Below are 26,677 nucleotides of genomic sequence, written 5' to 3'. Positions count from 1 at the left end.
GATGATATATGGATGCTAATGCGATTAACACTCGGATTGTAGTAATTCTAGTAACAGGAGAATAAGTATCAAAATAGTCAATCCCTTCTTTTTGTTTGAATCCCTTAGCAACTAGGCGGGCTTTGAATTTATCTACTGACCCATCAGATTTTAGTTTTCTTTTAAACACCCATTTACATCCTATAGTGTTACACCCAGGAGGTAAATCTACCAACTCCCAAGTGGCATTAGAGATAATAGAGTCCATTTCACTTTTAATAGCCTCTTTCCAGTGCTTAGCTTCAGGAGAAGCCATAGCATCTCTATATGTCACAGGGTCACCTTCTATATTATAGGTGATAAAGTCCTGGCCTAAATCCGTAGACACACGTTGCCTCTTGCTCCTTCTAGGTTCTGTATACTCACTAGATTCATCTAGTCTAGAGTGACTTGAGGAAGATGTACCCACTACGGATAATGGGACCTCTACGGAAGAAGGCTTATTTCTAGTAGAAATACTAGATTGAGGTGTTCTCGTCTTCATAGGAAATATATCCTCAAAAAATGTAGCATCGCGAAGTTCTACAATAGTATTTGTATCTATTCCAGGAATTTATGATTTAATAATCAGGAACCTATATGCAATACTATTTTGAGCATAACCCAAGAAAATACCATCTACGGTCTTTGGACCAAGTTTTTTCCTTCTGTGTTCAGGTACTAGTACCTTTGCCAGGCACCCCCACACTTTAAGGTATTTCAAACTTGTCCTTCGACCTTTCCAAAGCTCATATGGGGTTTTATCCCTTGACTTCATTGGGACTCTATTTAGCACATGGCATGTAGTGTATAGAGCCTCCCCCCACATAAAGTTGGGTAACCCAGAACTGCCTAACATGGAATTAATCATATCTTCAAGGGTTCGATTTTTTCGTTCTGCTATACCGTTGGATTGAGGACTATATGGAGCAGTTACCTCATGGATTATACCTGTATCTTGACAAAATTTTTGAAACAGGTTTGAGGTAAATTCTCCACCCCTATCAGACCTTAACCTCTTAATAGTTTTATCGGTTTGATTCTCAGCTTCAGATTTAAAAATCATAAATTTATCTAAAGCTTCATCCTTGGTTTTTAGCAAATAAACATAACAATAACGAGAGTGGTCATCAATGAAGGTAATGAAATACCTTTTATGGTCTCTCGTTATTACACCGTTAAACTCACAACAGTCAGTATGAATCAATTCTAAAATATCAGAATTTCTATCAACTGATTTGAAGGGTTTACGGGGTTGTTTATATTGCACACAAATTTCACATTTTTTCTTATCATTTATAGCATGCTTAGGGATCATGTCAAGATTCATCATCCTTTTTACGGTATTAAAATTGACATGTCCTAATCTGTCATGCCACATATCATAAGACTCAATGTTATATGAACAACAAATATTAGAAGTTTTATTTAAAGTAGCATTTTCTACATTGAGTTTAGATAAACCTTCATTAAGGTAACCTTTTCCAATAAAGGTTCCTAAATGTAATATTACAACTTTATTACATTTGAAGTTCAACTCATAACCAGCACGAACTAACTTTGATCCGCTAATCAAATTCCGACGGACCGCTGGAACATGATGCACCTCATGCAGTGATAGGACTTTTTCAGAGGTAAACCTCAGGTCAACTTGTCCTATCCCAAACACCCTGGCTGCAGAATGATTCCCCATGGTTATGGAAGTGCCTTCAATTACCTGATAAGTAAGGAAGGCAGAGCGATCAGCACAACAGTGTACATTAGCACCTGTATCAACTAACCATTCATTGGGTTGATAGATCAAGTTTAGTTCAGGTTTGAAGGTAACAAACCTATCGCTGGTGTCGTCACTAGCAGTCACGACATTTACTTGTGCCTTGGTGTTGGACGTATTGCTTTGGTTCTTGTCCTTTCGCTTAGGGCAGAATTTGGCATAATGTCCAACCTGTCCACATGCCCAACAAGGCTTAGGTTTAGTTCCAGTTTTCTTTTGAACCTTTGGGTTAGGTTTCATCTTGTTCTTCATTTTCTGATTTTTGAATTTCTTTTTGTCAGATGAGACTACTACATTCGCCTTTGGAATAAAATCCATAGGCATTCTTGTATCATCATTTTTATGTTGCTTCCGATGTTCTTCTTCGATATTTAAGGCAATCATCAAATCTTCGAGAGAGATTTTACCTCTCCGATGTTTAAGAGTCATGCCAAAATCTTCCCAACTCGGAGGCAATTTTTCGATGATTGACAAGACCTGAAATTTTTCAGGTAATGGCATATCTCCTTCAGCAAGACCATGAATTTGGACTTGGAATTCATGTGTCTGCTCTATCACAGATTTGCCTTCAACCATTTTGAAGTTTAGGAATTTTGCCACAGTGTACTTTTCTAAACCAGAATCTTCAGAGTTGTATTTTTTATCCAAAGATTTCCACAGCTCTTTAGCTGAAGCGGTTGAACAGTACACATCAAATAGTGCGTCTGAGAGGGCAGATAGGATTCTCCCATGACAGAGATAATCCCTTTGCTTAAACCTCTCTAAGGTAGCACTACGGGCAGGTTCCTCTTCATTGGGTGAAGGGGGGTCTATTTCTATAACGGAGAATAGCCCTAGCGTAGTAAGCCAAAATTTTATTCGTTGTTGCCAACGTCTGAAGTTTTGCCCGAAAAATCTTTCGGGTCGGGCGCTAGCCTCATCGGACCCCGTTACCCTATCGTTCATCATGTTTATTGATGCTACAATCACTTCTCTAAAATTGTAATAACTGTAATAGAACTAATTATGCTAATACAGTAATCTATAATTGCACCAATAAATGACGAGCATGCAATAAACGTTAATAACAGTAAGGGTTAAGAAATTGTGTATCTCCGGTCGAAGCGTCGGACGTGCCAACTGTCTTTAGAGAATTGATTGCCGCCCACGGTGCAGAGGCTCTCCGGCAAAATCCTCCCAAGATCCGACAACTGCTCGCGTCGCTCATAGGTGCACTCCAAAACGAGCGCCGCACTCGGACTCAACCTCAGATCGCGAACCAAGCCTCAGAACTCAGAAAGAAAGAAGAAGAAGAAGTAGAAAGCAAGGGAGAAGGAATGCTATGCTTTCTAGAGTGAATTGAGAAGGAAGTGAGGAAGTGTATTTACACTTGAAGCAGTGCATAGGAGGGACGCACACTTTGCTTCTGCTACCTCTTCTCCCGCGCGGATGCGTTGTTTCGCATCCTCACGCGACGCGGACAGAATCGAAGCGCTGCTTCGCTTCCTCACGCAGACCAAAACCGAAGTCCGAATCATAACCGGAAACCAAACTGGTTTGGTTCAGACTGAACCAAACCAGCAAAAACAGACCGGGCCGCCCGTGAGCGCAAGGCGGGGCTGGGGATTTGCACCCCCCTGCGCGCGTTAATCGCGCACGTGACGCCCGATTTATGGATTTCCGGCTCGAACCCCCCAAATCCACTCGATTTGGGCTTGGCCCGCGCATGCGTGTAGGTCCTCTTATCATTGCTAAGCAAGGATGGAAGGGCTTCCTATATAAACCCTTCCAAGCTTCTCCACTTAGCAATGTGGGACTAAAAATACTCCAAAAAAATACTTTGAATTTTAAAACAAAATTCAACACAAATCTTCCAACTCCTCAGAGCGACGATCGATAATCAATGATTCGATAATGATTAACTAACAAGATTATAATAGGTCCACTTCAAGGTAGTTTAACTCCAAAGAACATACAACAATGACCACTTTAAGATCAAATGGTAATTGCTCTTCTTTCTTTTGAAATGTTTTCAAACTGTTATAACTTCCATAGTATTATAAACAGGAATTGATCGAGGATAGAGCTATAGACCTAGTAACAAACTCCTTTGCCTCTTACATACACATTTTCTACCTGCGATAAAAATGTGATAATGCTTATCCAGTTAGATACAGACAGATATATTATGGAGGATTTTACCTAGTGACAGTAGTGCATGCAAGAGTGAGATAATCCACTGGACTTCCACACTCTTGGGAATCAACTCTAGCCTTATATATGACAACACCACTGTATAAATCATCTACGCCTTATCGATGTGATTAAGGGGATTGTTATTAAACTCATGTAATTGTACAGTTACAAAGGGAATTTTTCACGCGATTAATATGTTCCTCTTCCATCATCATGTTCATTTTCAATGATTATGTCAAATAAAGTCATAGGATTAATTTTCAATGGATGTAAAAATATCTCATTGAATGTCTGATTTTTTCTATGCAAAAGGTCACTATACTCAGATAAAATATTCCTTGTAATTTATCCCTTTTCAAAGATGTCTAAGATGATGACTTCACCCTTTTATCACAATGATTAAGTCAAACAACCCGAGTGCTATAAATAGGAATCTAGGGTAGAGCTATAGACCATTAACAAACTGCATTGCCTCTTACATACACCACCGACAATCACCTTAATGGGGAAATAGTAGTGGTGACCAAATGCTATATGGAAAAGAAACATTGGATACCCCTTTGGTTCAAGGAGCATCATGGAAAGGATGCATATCATCAATTCATGTAGGGCCTCATGGCACATGCTTTAATTAATTATAGTCACTCTACTTTCTATCATCACTGATTAATCCTTTTGCGAGAAGACGATGGTGGAATGGAATGGGACATTTGAGCTGTAGTGTCCTATTGAAGAGAGAAGTGGCATGTGGGATGGGATCAAGTGTCCATGGAAAGAGGGCAACTTGTTCATATATACTTGACTTCGAACTTTCAACTTTCAACTTTCAACTTTAAAGAGGAGAAATTGGCTTGCCCTCTTGTCTCAAATGAAATTATTCACTTGCTCAAGGACAAGAGAGGACGCACTGTTTGATGATAAAATTAAATTTCAAGAAGTTATTTTAATTAATAATGGTAGGAGTAGTAATAGAAATAATAATATAATTGAAGGTTGTTTTTGAAAGATATAATTGACATCGGACCATTACCTTATATTTGATGGGATGAAGAGAGGTTTGTTAATGGAAAAGAAACGGAAAGGAAAAGAAGGTAACTTCCTTACCTCTCAAATTAGGGTATAAGAAAATATGTTATTTGAGAGGTAAGAGAGGGTAAAAATTCTTCTTCCCTCCTCTCACCCCCTCCCTCACTCTTTCTCAAACAAAATTAAAAGTTAGTTTCCTCTTGCTTATCCTTCCCTTATCTCCTCCAAAAAGATGGCGTGGGGTTTTTCTAAGAATCAATATGATTCTATCCAAAAACGGAAAGGTGGAAAACTAGAGATGTGGTGGCTTCGTTGACCTGCTATAGACTTCGCTCCGCTCTGCAAAACAAGTAACGTCAATGCCGAACCAGGGAAGGGGTCCTCGGCATTGTCCCTCCGATGTTCAAGTTAATCACCGGAATAGTGGAAGAAAGTGGAGCAACAATAACTTTAGCAAAAATAATGAATCTCGCATACCTCCGTCGGTAATGGACCCCCCTTTATATAAAGTCCCAGTGGATGACGTGCACGCTTCTTGAGACATGGGTATATTCTCCAATAGATCCTATGAAGGGACCTGTCAGGAAAGTACCTCTGACATCATACTTTAACAGAGCATGCATATTCCTAACAAGACAGTAGAAACTTCCGCCGTACGATCCACCTGTCGACCATGCCTCGTGTCAGCGACACTATCTCCTAGAAGGATACCGAGGGATACGACCATGGCCCCACTAATTGGCCGAGCGAGGTAGTTGCTCGGTCAAGACTCCTCCGCTCAGTCCATGACGCGGTCTCGCTGCTTGGCTGAGCGGGGAGCTGCTCGGCTAGGACTCCTCCACTCTGTCGGCTTCAGTTGCTTTTCCCTGCAGTGATTATGTAGTAACATGCCCTCCCCCGTTCGGACAAGCTATCTGGTCTCCTCAGTGTCATGCTGCTCCACACTGAACGTCGGATTATTTTATTATATTATCCCGAGTTGGATGGGTAGTACGCTCTAATATGTCTCCCGCCAGTTGGGCACTTAATGCCCTGATCGACTGTTGCAATTGTCCTTCGTTCAACCCTTTGACACCATGGTGTTGACCACCTTAACTTTGACCTCCACCTTGGCAGTTGACCCCGTGCCAGGTGGACCTCCTTATATCACCGCATCACAAGTCTCCCCCTCAAGTCTAGTCGAAGGAGGCTGCATGTCCGACTGACTGGACAAGTAGCATCTCCGGTGTCTTACACAGCCGACCGAACCCTACAAATGCTCCCCCATTTTTTTATCGGCACAAATGTCTTCGCCGTTTGGCTTCTTTTCGTCAAGTTGGGCGCGTAGCTGCCACTTGGATCACATCTCCTCAAGCAGATGGTGCCTCGACCGTTCGACTATATGACACTTCGTTATCTGTGCCCGGTCGGGACGATGGGCGACAACACTTGGCGAATTTTCTCCTTTCCTCGTGCTCCCTTGGTTAAGCGCCTTGACGTCATCCAAATTTCTTGAAGATCGTGCAAATCTCTTATCATTATGGGCGAGCACTCGACCATACCTTTTAATTAAGTCACGTTAGTGTCTTCTAATAGTTGAACGTCATGTGTCCCACTTTTTACCACCGCACATTTGACATGACAGGCGGATATCCGCTGGTGATGTGACATGTGCTTTTTTAAATTCAATGGCTGGATCTTCTCCTAGTTTTTCACAACCCTAGATTGGACGGCTCAGGTTGATCGGTCATGAGGTTTATAAACTTCACTTGCATCGTCATCTTCTTCCTTCCTCAAGCTTTCGTCTTCAAGCTTTCTCCGCGGTGTTTCGCTTCTTCTTCTTCTCTGACAATCTTTCCTGTAAGCTCCTTCACTTTTTCTCATTTGAATCTGTTCGTTGTTCTTCCTCGACCTCGTTTTTGATGGTTAGTTCCTCGCAACCCCCCATCCCAATCCCTGAGCTCTGGTATGCTTCCACCGAGTCTAGGTTCGACGAGGACAACGTTGAGTCTGAAATCTGCCTACCGATTTCCTTCTGGCTACCGAATTGCTATTCCTTCTGCCTTCGATAGGCCACATGCACCACCACCGGGTTTTTAATGTCTCTTTAAGGATCAGTTCACCACTGGTCTGCGGTTCACTATTCATCCTTTCTTTTCCACAGTCTGTAAATACTTTCACATTTCTCTTAATCAATTAATGTTAAACTCCTTTAGGCTATTGTGTGGGATCGTAGTTATGTTCCGCCTACACAGTATTCCTTTGACTCCTTGGCTCTTCCATTACTTTTATTATCCAAAACTGTCCGAGCCGAGGACCTTTTTGTTCCAAGCCTGAGTGGGCTTGGTCTTCTTTGACTTCTTTGTCGTCTTCCAATAAACATTGGCGGAACCACTATTTCTTTGTTCACTTTCCCGAGCGGCCAGACTTCCCGATCGGCTAGCAGCATGACGAGCCCACCATCGCTCAGGAAGTACAAAAGCCGATCGGACTATCTCTAGGCAGCTTCAAGTTGGGTCGGTCAGAAGTACCACATTCATAAGCTGTTGTTGGAAGGCATCCTTTATGCGTTTGACTTGAGCCCGATCCGCATAAAGCTTCCGTCCAGCCTAGGTATGCTCTTTCTTTCTCCAATCTTTGAATCTAACTGATTTTTCCTCCTCTTTTGCAGCTCGAATCATGTTGCAAGCACATTTGGCTGGCAAGTGCAAGCTCACGAACGCAAAAATCAACATTGCGGTCGTGGCCAAGCTGGAGAGCCGCGGCCTGTAGCCGATTGGCTCCCACGAGGATCCACTCGGCGACGAAGAGGGAACACAAATGTAGGGGAGAGGAGGGGGAGCTAGCCAGACGGTTGCTAGCGGAGCGGTTGATACAGCGAGCCTGCCTCCCGAACGATCGTCTATGCTTCCGATCACGGTGGCATCAGAGTCGGCCACTTCCGAACGACGGCACTGAATACCGAGTGGGAGAGCTGAGCGGCTGAGAAGGCGGCAGTGCAAGAAAAGCTGAACGCTAAGGATGCCACTTTGGCTTCCATGAAAGTTGAACTGGAGGACTCCCGAACGGTTATGGAGGTTTATCAAGGCGCCAAGTCAAGCCGGTCGAGGCGATGAAGCGGGATTACCTCCGCTCGAACCCTTTCAACGACCGGCTCACCGATAGAGCACTCCGTCTCTTCAATTTGGCCATTGATGGAACGCTCGACCAGCTCAAGGATGGCGGCTACATCCCAAATACCCTAACCAACAAGGTTATCAGTCAAAATAGGCTGACCAAGTCACTGCCCGACGATGTGTTGGACTACCTCGAGTGAGGCCGCCTCTTGCGAAGTTTGCCTCTTTTTTGTACTACCCCTCGATATTTTGTAAAAATTTCTAAGTGTTAATGCAAGTTCGCATATTCGGCGTACATTTGTTAATCCGAGTATGTCTAATCAAGCATCGTCCCGCGTCGCCATTCATCATTTCCTCGCTTATTTGATTTGATACTTGTTTATTCATGTGTTGCCATTCAGGCTCGGGTGGGACTACAAACCGTTTACCGTTTACGAAAAAATTCTAATTCTAAGTGTGGTTCCATAGTCTACCGATCAGCGACTTAACTAGTCTTTGAGATGTACAAGCGATCACTTCAATGGTACCGAGCAGCCTTTTCAGGAGAAACTATTGCTTCTCGGAGCAGCATGCGTCTTGGCCGGCCTTATTCTCGGCTTAGATATTCATTGATCGACTGTTCTTGACGTAAATTTAGTTTAAGATAGGTCGATCATACGTAAGTCGCTGTCGACTTGGGTTTAAGGTCGCCGCTCGCTGTTGATTTGTCAACTTGTTTTTAAGGTCGCCACTCGACCGTCGGTGAAAACCAGGGTTTAAGGTCGTCGCTCGACTGTGGATGAAGATCGGATTTTAAGGTCACCGCTCGACCGTTGGTGAAGACCAGGGTTTAAGTTCGCCGCTCTACCGTCGGAGAAGACTAGGGTTTAAGGTCGCCGCTCGACCGTCGGTGTAGACCAAGGTTTAAGGTCGTTGCTCGACCATTGGTGTAGACTAGAGTTTAAGGTCGCCGCTTGACCATCGATGTAGACCAAGATTTAAGGTCGCCGCTTGATCGTTGACGTAAACCAGAGTTTAAGGTCGCCACTTTACCGTTGACGTAGACAAGAGTTTAAGATCGCCGCTCGACTGTTGACGTAGATAAGAGTTTAAGGTCGCCGCTCGACCGTTGACGTAGACAAGAGTTTAAGGTCGTCGCTCGACTGTTGACGTAGACAAGAGTTTAAGGTCGCCCCGACTATTGATGTAGACAAGAGTTTAAAGTCACCACTCGACCGTTGATGTAGATAAGAGTTTAAGGTTACCGCTCAACCGTTAATGTAGACAAGAGTTTAAGGTCGCTGCTCGACCGTTGAAGTAGACAAGAGTTTAAGGTTGTCGCTCGACCGTTGATGTGGACAAAAGTTTAAGGTCGCTGCTCGACCGTCTGTGAAGACTAGGATTTATAGTGATCGCTCGACTTTTAACTTTGCCAATCGGCACAAGTCTTGAACACTTGGGATTTTTTTATTCATTCTCTTCCTGCATCCACAAGTACATATGTATTTACTCACGCACCTCTCACCCAGCCCTATAGGGTTGGAGATGGTTCGCTCTCCAAGGCTATCTTCCGTCTTCGTCCTGCAAGTAGTAGGCTCCTGAACGGAGCTTCTGCATAACCTCGTAAGGTCTCACCCATGGAGCTTCGAGTTTGGTGACGTCGTTGACCAGCTTTATTCTCTTCCACACTAGATCACCGATCTGGAAGGACCTCGGGATTACCCTCCGGTTGTAGTTCTACTTCATCCGTTGTTGATACGCCATCAGCCGAACGGTAGCCTTTTCCCGCACCTCACCCACCCAATCGAGCTCCATGAGTCTTCCCTCGGTGTTCTCCTCATCGTAGAGTTGCACCTGGTCAGATTCTACTCCGACTTCCACAGGGGCCACTGCTTCGTCATCGTACACCAAATGGAACAGTGTAACGCTAGTCACCTCTTTTGGTGTCTTTCGGAGAGCCCATAGGATGCTGGGGAGTTCATTGACCCAGCTGCCTCCTGCGTGGTCGAACCGAGCCCACAGACCTCTGAGGATCTCTTAGTTGGTGACTTCCGCCTGGCCGTTGCTCTGGGGGTAGGCTATTGTGGTAAAGGCTTGCTAAATGTCATAGCCATCGCACCACTCCCTGATTCTCTGTCTAGTAAACTGTCTCCCATTGTTTGAGACGAGTCAATGAGGGATAGCGAACCGGTACAAGATGTTCTGCCAAATAAATTTGATGACCATCTATATCTTTGCTAGCGGCTTAGCCTCCTCCCATTTTGAAAAATAATCCACTGCAACGAGTAGGAACCTTCATAAGTTATCGCTATTGGGAACGATTCAATGATGTCCATGCCCCATTGGTAGAACAGGCAAGATACCGTAGATGCCTTCATCTCCTCGGTCAGTCAGTGCGAGATATTGTGATATTTCTGGCAGGATAGGCAAGTGGCTACTGTCCGAGCGACATCTTCTTGAAGTGTGGGCCAAAAATATCCGGCCAGAAGGATTTTCCGGGCTAGTGATCGGCCGCTCGGATGACTTCCGCAGGAGTCTTGATGTACTTGTTGGAGGATGTACTCTATGTCTCTTGATTCAACACACTTAAGCAGTGGCCTTAAGAAAGCTTGCTTATAAAGTTGGTCCCCGATCAGCGTAAATCGTCTGGCCCTCCTTTTCAATAGACGAGTTGCTTCCTGATCGAATGGGATGTCGATTGATCGGAGGAATTCAATCAACAATGTCCTCCAATCACTTGGAAAGGAGACTCCCTCCATCCGATCGATGTGCACCATCAGTGAGGCCTACTTGATCGAGTGGTCTATCACAACTGGGGATAATGAACTAGCTAACTTAGCCAGTTCGTCTGCTGCTTGGTTATCTGCTTGAGAGATCTTCCGTATAATGACTTCTTGGAAATTTGCCTTCAACTTCTCAAAGGCTTCTGTATATAGATTAAGTCGGGAGCTGCTTATTTCGAATGTCCCTGATAGAATCTGAGTGGCTAACTGAGAGTCCAAGTGGATGAGGATTTTTGTAGCCCTGACATGCTGAGCTGCCTCTAGGTCGACTATCAAGGCTTCATATTCGGCTTCATTATTCGTCGCCCGATAATCCAGCCGAACGGACAGTTGCAACCGGTCCTCTCGGGGTGAAATCAACAAAATGCTGATCCCACTGCCTTGCCGAGTAGACGAGCCATCGACGTATATTTTTCAAGTTGCCTCTGACTCGGTGTTCTGGACCTCAGTGACGAAATTAGCTAAAGTCTAGGCTTTAATCGACGTTCGGGGCTGATATTGAATGTCGAACTCATTGAGCTCGGTCGTCCATTCAATCAGCTATTCAGACGTCTTTGGGTTTAGAAGGGCATTTCCTAGGGCGTTGTTGGTCATCACGATGAGAGGGTGCGCCAGGAAGTACAGACAGAGTCTACGAGCGGTTAACACCAATGCGTATGCTAATTTCTCAAGACAGGTGTAGCGGGATTCTGCATCTTTCAATATATGACTCAAAAAATACACGGGTTGTTGTTCGTGGCCATTCTGCTTTACCAATGCTGAACCAACCGCATACTCAGTGGATGACAGGTAGATCCAAAGCGGCTCGCCAACACTCGACTTGGCCAATATAGGCAAGGAGTTGAGGTACTCCTTAAACTCTTCTAACACCTTGTCGCACTCTGCATTCCATTAGAATTTCGTCGCTTGGCGCAACACCTTGAAGAATGGATAACTTTGGTCGGATGTCTTGGAAATGAACCTTGATAGCGCGGGATCCGTCCGGTCAGTCGTTGGGCCTCCTTCAAGTTGCGAGACGGGGGCATGTCTTGTAGCGCCTTCACCTTGCTCGGATTCGCCTCAATGCCCCGTTCGATGACGATGTATCCGAGGAAGTGGCCACTCTTTGCGCCGAACAAACATTTGCTCGGGTTCAACTTTATCCCATATGCCCTTAAGGTTTGGCATGTTTCTTCGTTATCTGCACAAAGATTAACAACTCGGAGGGATTTTATTAATATGTCATCGATATATACCTCCATGTTACGGTCGATCTGCCGACGGAACACTTTATTCATCAGCCTCTAGTAGGTGGCACCGACGTTCTTCAATCCGAATAGCATAACATTATAGCAATACATTCCGTCGGCCGTGATGAAGCTAACTTTCTCTTGATCCTCCCGGGCGAGCGGCACTTGGTGGTATCCTTGGTACGCGTTGAGCATGCAGATCAGCTCGCAGCCCACTATAGAGTCCACTATCTGATCTATCTTGGGCAACGGATAGAAATCCTTCGGGTACACCTTATTCAAATCACGAAAATCGATGTAGACCCGCCACTTGTTGCCCGACTTGGAGACTAGTACGACATTAGCGAGCCAACTCGGGAATTGAACTTCTCCAATGTGGCCGGCCTCCAACAATTTTTTTATCTCAGCCCGGATGATCAAGTTTTGTCTCTTCTTTTGCTTCACCAGTCGAGCGTCCAGTCGGACATGAAGCTCGTGCTGAGCCATGTTCAGTAAGATGTCAGGGAGCTCGTGTGTCGACCAAACGAATACGTCATGATTTTATCTGAGACAAGTGACTAATTTTGCCTTCTTCTCAATCTCTAAGTCGGCGGCGATAAAGATGGTTACTTTAGTTTACTTGGGACGAGAAGAATGGGGAGGAGAAGAGAACATTAACAATAATTTTATGCATTTAAATTAGTGTATTAATGTTTGTAATAATCTAGATCTAGTACCCTAAAGTCTTCACTAATACACCTAAACTTTAGTTTTACTAAATTTCATTGTAAATTTCACAATTCTCTGTTTTTACCAAACACATATAGGAGGATTTCGTGAAGAATATTTAACGATGAATCTCGTCTGATTAATATCCAACCGTTTGAGATGATTAGTCGGTCGGTGACATCCATCTCGGTTATGATCCAAAGCAAGCGGCCGACAACCACCGAATCGAAGTAACACTCCTTAATCATCAAGTCTCTCAAATATGGGAGAGCATGAAGAGTCACCACACACCACACAACACACAGCACAAACCAATGGAAACAAAGATCTCTGCCGACAATTCATTTTTGAAAAAAAAAAACCAAAAACAATTTTAATTTTTTTTTTTCTATTTGTGTTCAGATATGACATGAACAGGGGGCCATCCGTATAACAAGATTTTTTTTTGTGTTTTTGTATTTGTAAAGATCTGCTCATCTGTCTGTTTTTGTCTGCAGTGAAGAATTAATACGAGAGGTGAATCATGTGCAACATGTGAAGGTTCCCAGCAACTGAACTTTTGTTCTTGTTCTCTCCATCGCATTCACGTTCAGTACACCCTTCTTTCACTCACTCGCTCTATGTTTAGTTAGGCAGCTCTGTTTACTCGAGAGGATGGATCCTAGGAGTTCTAATATTTTTGTTTATTTACTAGACTAACATTTGTTTACATCGAGACCGTGTTTTCCCGACAATCACTTGGCCATGAGCTTGTGCCCTCTTCGCGAGCTCACAATAGTTGCTTGGACGCGAGCTCACGACCTACTTGCGAGCTCAATGATCTCTCATCATGAGCTCGTGGCTGCCCACTTGCGAGCTTGTATCCTACTCACAAGCTCACTGGCAACTTGACTCGGACCGTGCCACCGACCTAAGCCTATCGGCTGTCATTTTCCCTTCAGTACTTTTAGTCGGAAACTAAGTTACTCTTTGTTAGACAATCTGTTGGAAATACTTGAAAATTTTAGTTGAATTAAAATTACATAAAATCAATCCCAACTTATTTATCAAGGTGACTTGAACATATAATCTCATGTTGTCGGCCTTAAACGTTAGGCGAATTGCTATGTACTCTTGAAGAAAGTTGCCTTGTAGCACCAAGTCCAAATCCCAATCGAGTCTGAGTGCCAAGTCGGTCGAATGCTCGAGTGTTGAGCCAGAAGAAGTCGCAGTATTACTCGAGTGGACGCCGAGTCAAGAAGGAAGTTGCCAATCGGATGCTAATTGGAAGTTGAATGGATATCAAGTGCAGCCGAGTCAAGAACAAAGTCACCGAGTTAGGAAGCATAGTCGAGTTGGGAAGTATATGTTGGATATAAGTGATGTGAATGGAGAAGAGGTGGAAGAGGAAAGAAGCTCCATTGTGAATGAGACTTTATCCTACATTGGGAGTTTTCATGACATGTTGGTTGATTTATATTGATTCACATGCATTGAGGATGTGAACAAATGCATGGGGAGAAGCTCTCTCTCACGCGTGGGTGTGCAGGTGGGGATGCAAATCCAGGGCTCGGATTGCATTGAACCATGTTGACTCGTGTGTGGGCACGACTTGCGCACGTCGAATGTCGGACCGGTCGGGGCAAAATTTATCCAAGTGGAGCAACCAACATTTTGCCACGTAAATCTTTTTGTTACTTGTGTAACGGATGCATTAAAGAAAGATTAATGCAGCCGAATGAAACGTTGGCGTTACACAGCTGGCAAATAATGATCATTAATGTTGTCTATTGGTCTGAGCTCCTAAGAAAGAAAAGTAGTAGAAGTTCTCCACCTACGTTTCCTCCTCCTCTGTCGTGCAACTTTTTGCTCGGCGGAATGCCCGTGATAGTTCGGGTATCTCTCAGTTCACCGTGACTATCAGTTCACCGTGACTCTCAGTTCACCATTGTATCCTGGGAAACAGACAACCTGAGGAAACCTCGAAGCACGGTCGAAGGTAGGGTGAATCTGTTTCAAGGAAACTGCGTATCGCGGGCTTCGGTTCACATGTCCAGCTGCTCGCATCGCTCGCTCGGTTGTAGCGCCCGCTCAGCCTCATCGCCCATCCGGTCATCCTGCTTGGCAAAATTTGCTTGGCAATAACTCGGTCGGCCTTTTCGTCCGGTCGACTGCACACGCGCTCAGCTCGCCCAACCTCTCCACTCGCCCGGTCAACTTCTATAGCCGCCCGTTCGATCGCCCTGTTTGCTTCGCTCAACCGACCTATCGATCGGCTTGTCTGATTGCTCGATCAGCCTCTCGCTCAGCCTGTCTTATTTCCCGACCGGCCTATAGCTCAGCCTGGCTGCTCTCCTGACCAACCTCTAACCCAATCGGCTTCTCTGTCCGGTCGAACTTGCTCGGCCTTACTACCCAGTCGACCTCTATGCTGTGCGATTCGGACGCGAGGTTGGTCGATCACCCACTCAGCCTAACTGCCTGGTCGGTCGCTCTGCACTCTTCCCGATCAGCTAACTCAAAACTCGGTCTGCATTCAACAATTAGCAGAACATCGCCTGCTTGCAGCCCAAGATTATTAGCTCAGATCATTTCAACAAATAAGTGAATTTAGTTCAATGTAATTTAAATTCAGCTAATACCCCGCAAATCTCCGATAGCAAATTGTTTCTTTCAACAATAGAATCGCTTAGTCAGAAAATGAAGGTGTTGAGTTGGTAAAGATTCTCGATTGCTCGAAACCTCGGGCATATGTTTTCCAGGATACAACGACAAATCATGATTGCCACCAAGTACTAGTGGATTACGGCGAACTGAGTTTGTACCTGACTACTTTCACGAGCAAATCTACAGAGCGGGTGCACGACAAAGAGAAAGAATGGGAAATGAAGTGGATGAAGTTTTTACGTCTCGTCTCTTCTCAAGACCATGGTCTCCCACTTGAACAAATTTTGTCCTGACTGGTCTGACATTCGACGCGCGCAGATCATGCTTGCACACGAGTCAATTTAGCGTATGAGAGAGAGACTCTCTTTATATATTTGTTTATATCATATATGCATATGTAACAATATAAACTAACACTAAGGTCATAAAACTTCTAATGTGAGATTAAACTTCCCATATATATAATGGAGATTTTCTATCCACCTCTTTATTTCCATTCACAATTCTAACACTTTGTTCCGTTCACAATTCCAACACTTTTTTCTTTTACTTTTTTTCCTTCTCTTTCATGGTAAATCCTTATGTACGGGATGATCCTTATGCACGGGATGACCCATCGTAACTATGTAAAAAAACAAAAATAACATAAATTATAAAATACTCAAAAGATAGTTAAAAAAAATTAAAATCTTTGGACCACTGAAAAAGACTTTAAATAATATTTTTTAATATGAAAATAGATTATTACATATTTCACTCAATAATCAACGAGATTTCTCTTAACAAGCTTCAATTTTATATATTATAGATCTCGTTATTTAATCCAAATCAAAAGCTTCATCCTGCTCCGATGTTGCTCCCATTGATCCCACCGATCCTGCTACGATTTCATTAGAAAAAAAAAGTCCTACATGATTTAGAATCGATTCAGTATTCCGGATCATAAGATCGTGTAATCCTATGATCCTAGAACATAATTTTTATAAACATGGCATCCTACCATAATTCTTCCTTCCAAGTAAATTAGGCATTAAAGACACATCAATAACTATAACTATAACTATAACAACAACAACAATAATAACAACTAGAGTTCTTTTATAAAAAATAAATAAAAAAATAAGGAAAACAAATAGAAAGTAAAAATAATTACTTTCATTATTGATCATTAATAAATCTATTTATACATATTATCAAAATGATAATAAAATATTATAATAAACATGTTCAAATATAGTAAGAAATTAATTTCTAATTATTTATGTCGTGCTGTTATTCATTGTCGTCGTCATATAATTTTTATAATTATTATTTTCCACTATAAGAGAAAGACGAAGACAGCAGTACTGGGCCTACTCTTGTTCAATTTAGCATCTTTGCGGAGTCGACGCGGAAAGGAAAGGAGGAAAAAAAACAAAAGGCAAAGCTGGATCCATTTGAGCTCCCATTCCATGGCGATCTGATCACTGCAGCCATGCGGCCCTGCTCGCGCATCGTCGAGAGGAAAGGGCCACATGACATGGAGATGGGGGAGGGGGCTGAGGTTTCTGTGTCAAATGCCATGTGATTTCCAGACACGAGACAACCACCAACCACATTTCTATGCAAATCAATTAAAACAGTGAGGAGGAGGAGGAGGAGGAGGAGGGTCCATGCCTGCCCCTGCCCCTGCCCTTGCCCTTTCCTCCAAGGCACTCAGTTAACCCCACTTGTTAATGATTTTATTATCGTGTTAAGCTCCTCAACTTAAAAATATAATATATAATATATAATATATAATAATGATAATAATAAATGGTGAATTTACAGCACAATCCCAAAATCCACAGTTCACACTCTGCTTTTGCCTTTCTTTTATAGTGCAAATGCTGCTGCTGCTAGAATAGAGGGAGGAGTGCCGACGAGGAGTTTGACGCCGCCGCAGCAGCAGCTCAGGGCGAGTGTGGGGGGAAAAATGGCTTCTTTGGAGGACACGAGCAAGAGCTTCAGGTTAGAGCGGCATGGAAGCTACCTTCTCCGCCGGATCAACAGCGCCAAGGTCGTCGCTGCCTCCTCTCACCTCCTCTTCCGCGCTACCATCCTCGCCACCGTCGTCCTTATCTTGCTCTTTACGCTCCATTACCCGCCGCTTCTGCTCTCGGGGTCTTCGGCCGTGTCGTCGGCCGGGGGCGCCGGCGGGCACTCCAACCACCGGAGTCTCATGGCGTCGTCTTCAGCGTCGGCGGCCTCCGCGATTAATTATGGGGGAGCTGCGTGGGAGCGGGAGGTTCGGAGGTCGGCGACCCCGCGCCGACAGGATGGGCTCACCGTGCTCGTCACTGGTGCGGCGGGGTTCGTCGGCACGCACTGCTCGCTTGCGATGAAGAAGCGCGGGGACGGCGTCGTCGGCATCGACAACTTTAATTCCTACTACGACCCTTCGCTGAAGCGCGCGCGGCAGGGGCTCCTCGGCCGCCACGGCGTCCTCGTCCTCGAGGCCGACATCAACGACGCCGCGCTTCTCACCAAGCTCTTCGACGTCGTGCCCTTCTCCCACGTCCTCCACCTGGCGGCGCAGGCCGGCGTCCGCTACGCCATGCGCAACCCGCAGTCGTACGTGGCTTCCAACGTCGCCGGCCTCGTGGCCCTGTTCGAGGTAGCGGCCAAACACGCCGACCCGCAGCCGGCCATCGTGTGGGCTTCCTCCTCCTCTGTCTACGGCCTCAACACCGCCACCCCCTTCTCCGAGAGCCACCGCACCGACCGCCCGGCGTCCCTCTACGCCGCCACCAAGAAGGCCGGCGAGGCCATCGCCCACACCTACAACCACATCTACGGCCTCTCCATCACCGGCCTCCGCTTCTTCACAGTGTACGGTCCGTGGGGCCGCCCCGACATGGCCTACTTCTCCTTCACCCAGCGGATCCTCGCCGGGAAACCCATCAATCTTTTCCGCCGCCACGACGGCGCCGCCGTGCAGCGCGACTTCACCTACATCGACGACGTCGTCCGGGGATGCCTCGGCGCGCTCGACACCGCTTCTCCCAGCACTGGCGGCGGCGGAAAGAAGCGGGGCCCGGCGCAGCTCAGGGTGTACAATCTCGGCAACACCGCGCCGGTGCCAGTGTCGAAGATGGTGGGCATATTGGAGGATCTGCTGGGGAAGAAAGCGAAGAAGAACGTGGTGACGCTGCCGCAGAACGGCGACGTCCCCTACACCCACGCCAACGTCAGCTTGGCGGAGCAGGATTTTGGCTACCACCCGACCACCGACCTCGCCACCGGCCTCAAGCAGTTCGTCAAGTGGTACGTAGAATACTACAAAGTTCAGACCGGTAAGCATACTGACTCCAAAAAGAGGGCGGAGGAGGAAGGCGAAGAAACTCCGGCGACGGCGACGGCGTAGTTAATAATGGCCGATTAATTACTTCAATTTAAGTGTATCTACCGTCTTCAATCATACATTACGGTAATTAAGATGATCAATTAGCCCTGGTCAATAAAGAGCGAGGAGAAAAGGAATTGGAATAAAGAGACAAGAGAGAAAATAACCACGACGGAGGAAGAAGAAGGATGATGTCATGGTTCCTCTGTTTCTCCCTTCTCCAATTTCTCTTCCCCTCAATAACTTCTCTTATTATTGTTGTAATTGTGAATTAAGGTTGCAATTGCATGAAAATGTAAAAAAAACCACTCACGGTTCTATATATTTTGATTGTGATCGATATCTTCTTCTCTTTCACTCTTAGAAGGATAATTTGTTATACGATTTTCCCAGAAATAGTGCAGATAATTAGTTAGGCAACTAATAAATGCTCCCAATTAGGAAAGACTAGAGAAGATTTAATAAAATAAAATTTATTTAAATATATGTGAAATGGAAGGATTCATATAATTAATCTCATTTATTGGAATAAAAGTTGAGTTGTTATTGTTGCTGGTTGCATCTATAGCGACCATTCTCTTTGTGCATCAAGAAGATGTTGTTTAACTCTTCTTTCACTTAGCTCAGTGTTAGTTGAATCACTTTGTAAGTCACTAAGTATCACTCGACCTCTCCTAGCTATAATTTCTCTTTTTGTACACTTATTATCAATACCCCTCTCGCATCGGTGAAACTAATAGCACATGAAGTCAAGTAAGATGCCAAAGATGGAAGAACGAGGGAAAGAAATTATCAAGGTTACCTTTGACAAATGCAAAACTCTCAAGACTTTTTCTTTTAAAATGGAAAACTAAACCCATATATCCCTAGTTTGTGATCCAGCATGAATGGAGGTGCATTGAGGTTTTAGGGATTGAAGATGTTGAAGGGAGTGAAAAATGTTGGATCAAGGGAAATTGACTTAAACTAATGCATGGGGAAATGGCGTTGGTTAGGGGTCAACTTCAATTTCGGTTAAGAAATTTGGGTAGTGGAGGTCTCGCTCTTTGGTGAGGTCCTCCGATTCTTAAGGACTAACTAACTCAAACAATTAATTGGTGATTATATTTATAAAACTAATTATTATTGTAACAAAAGAAATTAAATGTTTACTCTGATGGAGGAGTTTGTCGAGCATAATTAATTTGTGGGAACGCGGAATTCCAAGTGGGTAGTGGATCCAGCTAATGTTATATGCGTTTTGTTGACTACTCATCATAAAGGACGAGGATGGGGCAGGATAGATTGGATTGGATTGGATATGGAGGTCTAGATTCCTACTTTATGATCATACTTTTTTGTATATGAAAAAAAAGTATTTAAAAAACTAAAAATATTTTATTGGATGGGTCAATCAAGTAGAATATAGAAGATCCATTGAGTTACTCAAGTTGGATCGATCAAATTAATTGGATGAACTGATCAAGTAACACAAGTACTATATAAAATGATTAAACCAATCGAACTAGATGGATTAGTTTGAGTACTATATATTCGACAATACTAAAGTATTGTCAACATTTTGTACTATATTCCTCACATGATATTTTCCTATGACAAACTTAGCGTACTGAGGACTTAAAATCATGATATTTTTCTCGTGATCCTAACAACTCCATCAAAAATAGCCTAATTACGTATAGTAGATATTTAATATACTTAAGATAAGTTAGTGTTCATGGTTCAATGTATTTATGGCGTTAATCCCATTCGCGTTCCATCTTTTGCCTTTTTCTCCTCGCTGTGTGAGCCAGGACAGTGTTTCTAACCAGCAAGGCAAAATCCAAGAAGGTCTACGGTCTTCAGTAAGTAATCAAATTTGTCATTTACTCATTTATCTGTAAACAATTCAACCGGAAAAAAAAAAATTAAAAATCACAAATTATAAGTATCTGCTTAATGTTTATAATAAATATAACAAAGGCAACGCCATCTCCAACACCATAAAGTTGATGCTCCGCTCTCCCCAAAAGGGTTGATTGGATGTTGGAGCAGACCTGACGTTTGTCCATTTCTTGCCGACGCCCATGAATTATATCTATTGCTGCATGTTGATGGTGATCCTTAACATGCATTGCCTGGCACCTTTAATCCTTTGACCCCACGGACTTTGAATGAGATATCCTCCTATCGAATACTGATCATTCGTTTGACCCCACGGACTTTGAATGAGATATCCTCCTATCGAAAACTGCTCATTCGTTTGAGAAAGGCGGTGTCAATTGATCTATCGGCAATTTAACAAGCATGCAGAGAACAATTCTTTTACTTGTTTCCAGTTTCACTAGGATCGGTTGGCAGCATTGCCACTTGCCGTCGTCGAACATGTGGGGCGCATACGCCTCCCCTCTCCTGACACGGTGAGCTTGTACCTGCACGCTGAATAGCTCAAATGCCTTCATACGTGACTTAACAAGTACTATGCTCCGGCCGACCTTGTCAACATGTTGCCATGGAATGAACTCAACTGCTCGTCTTTAGCAAATTTTATCTACTCCATCTCTTAACATTGTAAATCTGCCACGATGTTGATACAAGCCAACTAAGGATACAACTCTATTGAGCTTCTTTCAATCCCAAAATGTCAGATTCCTCAACTAAGTCACTGCTTGTTATTTTAATGCTCCCTCGAACCTTTCAGGTTTTATGACTATTATCGTTGGGCACAAATGAAAAGGTTCAATTACAAAAATTAATTTTTTATAATTTAACATAGGATCTTTATTATTTACATATTAGCACAAATTGAACAGTAGAATATGTAAAGAAATTAATGTTATTCTTGAAGTGTCCTTTTAATGCGGATCTACACTTCAAACTCTTGAGTCTTCTTTGATGTCCTCTCACAATTAGACAATAATTTTTAACTAATCAACTATTGACTAGTCCAAATAATTTATTAAAATCTCATTCTATTCCATAAAAGAGTGAGATTTCACTCTCAACCCAATTGAAATTACTAAATCTTATAATCAATCCATTTAGAACTACTAAAGTTTATAATCAATAAACATATATTCTAATTGATCAATCTAACAATTACTATTAAGGAAGAATTATGCATCATGGGCTGCAGTGGTTCAAGTTCAGTTCAAGAACAAAGGTCAGTTGGAATACTCACCACCCAAGCGGTCAAGCTTTGTAAATCCACTAGAGCATCAAGGGAACAAATTGATGTTCAATTACTTGGTAATCCATTGATCTCTGCTTTAAGGTTATTTTCGTCTTCTCCTGCTATCGGATATGCAGGAGCTAGGGATCTATAATCCTGGGATGACCACAAATATTGAAGGATTTGAGCTGATTGTCAGAGTCATCTTTCTCATCATTTTAGATGTTAAAGTTATGCATTGACAAACTCCTCGCCAATATGTTTTTTTCTCACTGTTTTTCTCAGAGATAATTTCACTCCCCTTGTCAGATGTGTACAAGGATATTATGGCTATCTACCACATCCATGCCACCATCTCACACCTCGCTAGACATATTACTTTGGGCACATCAAGGTTGACTGCTAATTCTAACGTGAAAATGGACCATCCTCTGAATATAGTTGGCCACCAGTACTTAGGACGGTCCATCAAGTCCCATCTCGTAGCTCTTCTTTTGCTCCAAGCTACATCAAACGCCTCCCTCTTGATCATTTTTGTCTTCTTGATGCATTTGTTCTTTTGAATTTTTTGTCAATCATAAATTGTTCAGTTATGTCTACTAAACACTTGCTTTACTTAGAATTTACAATGAGAAGGTGATTGGTACTAGGCATAAGTCTCGGGGTTTGCATCATTTATTTGTACCAACTTCTATATTTCCCTAGTAGTTAAACCCTCTAAAGCTTCATCTATTAATCATTTGAGTCTTCCTAATCTTTAAAAGATGTGATCACTTTATCTCATCTTAGGAATCTTCAGAGTGTTAAGTATTATCAATGGTTAATCTACTGTTCCTAACAATTGTTTCTGTGCAGTTCTCTTATATTCATTCAAATGTTTGAGGTCAAAGTTAAGCTTGATTCAAGCTTGTTATCTAATACTTTTGTTATTTACTTCTAACAATTATTCAAGAATGACTTGTCTCTTGATGAGAGATTATTTTGAAGTTGTAACTTTTTTCCACTTCCTTTTGTGCTAAGAAACAAAACCAATTCTACCAGCTCTTCAAATCCTTTAAGTTTAGCTAAGAATATGAATAGGTTCAAGACTCGATTGGTGGCTAAGAAATGCACACAAGTTTATGTAGTGGAAATGACTGCAGTCGACTGGAGTGCTAGGCTGACTTAGGTTTTGACTGAAAGCACAATGGTTGGAGAAGAGAATATTTCCATTCGGACTCCAATAAACTGAATTGGGATTCAATCAATTGAACACAAGGACAATTGACTTGAAACTTGTTAAGGCCATTGGCCAATTGACCTTTGGTCATGGAAAAGCTGGATTTTGAATTCTAGATGTTTGAAAACTAGTTGTTAGGAGACTTATTTATATAAGCCTTGGCGCTCTTTTGCTCAATAACCATGCACAAATTCAAGAGTGACAAAGTGCAAAATGATTTCCAAAGGATTTAGATCAAGCAAAGGCTCATATTCTATAAGCTCAGCCTGATAGAATATTGTAGTTCGCTCTCTGGACAAGATTAACGGTGAATTTCGAGGAACAACTCATCTAACAAGTCAATAGACTTAGGCTGCATTGTAGAATCAGTATGAGCATTACTCATTATATTTGTATTTGTATCTCTTGTTTCCACTACTTACACAAAAGAGTATTAAGTGCAATGTTTATGTTAATCTTGGATTTGTAAGCACAATCAAATCTACATTTTCAGGTCTACAGCTCTACTCAATCCCCCTCCCTGATTCTAACAACACGAACAGATGCATGATCTACTCACCTAGAAATGAAATAGACACTAACAGGCACCAACTCCAGATGTAGGATTCTACATCGTTCAAAGGATCTACTAAACAAGAAATGAAACAATGAAAAATCCAAAAGCCGAATAGGAAGAGTCTCTCACCTTATTAAGCGCAAGAAGGGACACCTTGTCCATGAACACCTCGCCCCGCCCTCCTCCTCAAAGCAGAAGAGCCTCGAATTCCTCCCGCTGCACACGCCACGCCGGGGGACAAGCGCCAAGTCCTCGTACACGGACCACCCGCCCCTGGATGGCGTCCATCGACAGGGCTTTGTTTCAGCCGCCAGAAATCCCAGCCCAACGGAGGCGGTGCGCGCCGTGGAGGAGGAAATGCTGCGCTCGGCCGGCGAGGATCTGGACAGCGGAATGGAGGCGGCTTCTGTTCGCTAGGGATTGACGAGGGCGATTAAGGCAATTGGTCAAGAGAATTTCAATTTCAATTTTTAAATTATTTTTACGAAACTATCTCAATTTTAATTATATTAAAAATAGTCCATAATAATAATATATTATTATTATTATATATTTTTTTTAAAAAAAAAACTCCTCGGTTGCACTGTCAATGCTGGCTCCGTCTCCGGGGATAGATCCTCTGGTCCGCAAAAGATAGAACATGAATTGATCCAGCCTTTTTATTGGTGGAGCTCCCACCAATCCCCTTGTTCCGATCCAGGAGAGGATCAGGATAAGGGGACCAGAGGATCCTGTCCTTCTCCGGGGACAGATCCTCTGGTCCGCAAAGACTGGACCAATTCATGATGGGAGATAATGAATAGGTGAGGGTCATGACCTCCCATCAATCCCTTTGTCCTGATCCAGGAAAGGATTAGGATAAGGAGATCAGAGGATCCCGTCTCAAAAAATAGTTAAATCGGATTTTTAAATTATCTGAGTCGAGTTCGGATTCATCGGGTTGATGTTCAAATTTAGAAATTTTGAATTGAATTCGGGTCCATATTAAATTTGACTTGGATAAAAAAAATTTCAATCCGACCTAATCCGCTCTAATCCACCCAAATTAACACACTTACCTAAGTTCTCCTGTAGAGAGCCTTTACGTTCCTGCTCTCAATCTCCAACAGATCGCAGGCAAAGTAAATAGTAGTCAAAACTGAACAACGAGGCAATTTTGATACACAGTGAAGAAGATATGCAGCGCTAGCTAGGTACAAAAATCTCATACCTTGGCCGAGCCCCGATCGCGGCTGTAATCAAACTTGGTATCATCAAGCAGCGTCCCAGTATAATGCTTATGTAAGCAACGTCAAAGATCAGATCTAATTTTTATTGGGTTGTAAGTGGTAAATAAAGTTTTCTATTAAAAATATATAAAAGTATCATAGATTTATAAAAAATATATATATATCTATAGTAATATGAGATTTTTTGGATAGAGTTTAAAAATAAAATCATGAAAACTTAGTCATAAAGTGAATAATATCATATCATTGTTGAGATATTTAAATTCTTTTCGATCCTTGGTATTAGAGTCTGACTAGAATATTGACCTTAAATTTAAAAAAAATAAGAGTTTCTATATCCGAATTAAGAGATTCAAAGTGAATAATATCATATCATTATAAAAATATTTATGTAGATCCTAACAATCTCCTCCGCCAAAATTGACACCAAACTCACAAAAAGACAAACTTTTAGAAAGATCAAAATTCAAATATTGAGATTGCAATGCAGCAAAACAAATAGGGAATCTTCATAACCGCATGCCTTCGACCTTATCTCCAACCTCGGGCATGTTCCACCCTACCCCTCCTTGACAAGCTTCTTCTTAAGCCTCTTTTTGCGATCTACTTCTCCTCCCCGACCTTAATGGTGGGGACTGCATCGAGTAGATCCATCATGCCTTCGTCCACCGAATCCTCACCGGAGGGCATATGCATGTCGAAGTCATCATCCATGGTTGAGTCGCTGGTGAATGGTGACTAATCCTATTTTAAGGCTAGGAAGATGGTGCGCTAGCTCAAGTGAATGGTTTGTTGACCGATGGAAGACTTTTTTAATCGACAATGAAGCTCCTCAACGATCATACACACAATCTGACAATCCAACAAAGTGTTAGTGACAAAAAATCAAGGAGGGGATCCTGGCAAAGCCCTCCGATGCTCAAGTCAATATGTTTTTCAGCAAGTGGATGAAAAAAAATAGTAGAAGATACGCGCGAGTGTAAGGTTTAAATGATGTCAATTGCGTATCTTACCAATGGAGAGGATCCACTTTATATATCACCTCTCACAAACTCCATGATCGTGAAGTGGTCCCTTGCACTGGAGATTGTTAGGTGATGGAAAAAGTGCAGTCTGGGTGCTCCACAATGATAGTTCAAGGAATCTTTTTTCTACCCACAGGTATATCTCTTTTGTCGTTTATGCTTCACGCCATAATTGAGGTGGTTAAAGGAATATGTTGTTGTGATTAGCTGGCTTATGAGAGACATAATAACCTTCGAAGAAAACTTTAAAGGAATATCTCCAACAAGTTCTGATAAGTTGTTATAATATTGTCAAAAGTTGTCTACTAAGTATATCTCGGTCGATCCATAAGGCCGACCATATTTATATCTAGCTTTGTATTAATCTGCTCCATCGTGCATCAAATACTGTAAAAATCTATTCAAAGACTGATATGGTGCCCACAATATGCTAAAAATCCATTTAAGGAGTCATATGCTCAATTGAATATTAAAGCAACATTTAAGAGATGATATGATATCGAGTAATCTTAAATCCGGCCAACCTTTACCTGCCCGACCATTCATATCAAGCCTCTAAAGGATAGGTGCCTTTAAACCCGACTGGCCTTTCCCCACCTGAGAGTATATTGCGAACTTTACGAGGCTAAGGACGCTAAGCCTGACCAGCCTTTGCCCGACTGGGCATACACAAAAAGGCTTATGTTTGACCGACCTTTAT

At 42.9% G+C, this 26,677-nt stretch overlaps 1 protein-coding gene across 1 annotated transcript; it reads left to right on the top strand.

Moving 5' to 3' along the window:
• Positions 1 to 17,283: 17,283 nt before the first annotated feature.
• Positions 17,284 to 19,154, top strand: LOC122009431 (UDP-glucuronate 4-epimerase 6-like). Its single transcript, XM_042565590.1, has one exon. The coding sequence runs from the start codon at positions 17,388 to 17,390 to the stop codon at positions 18,816 to 18,818; it is 1,431 nt and encodes a 476-aa protein (XP_042421524.1). The 5' UTR covers positions 17,284 to 17,387; the 3' UTR covers positions 18,819 to 19,154.
• The last annotated feature ends 7,523 nt before the right edge of the window (positions 19,155 to 26,677 follow it).

The sequence above is a fragment of the Zingiber officinale genome, chromosome 8A (genome assembly GCF_018446385.1).
Source record: "Zingiber officinale cultivar Zhangliang chromosome 8A, Zo_v1.1, whole genome shotgun sequence".
Taxonomy (NCBI): Eukaryota; Viridiplantae; Streptophyta; class Magnoliopsida; order Zingiberales; family Zingiberaceae; genus Zingiber; species Zingiber officinale.
This window is presented reverse-complemented; position numbering and strand designations above follow the sequence as displayed.

Coding starts and splice junctions, on each gene's coding strand:
- LOC122009431 (XM_042565590.1), top strand. CDS start 17,388: ATGGCTTCTTTGGAGGACACGAGCAAGAGCTTCAGGTTAGAGCGGCAT.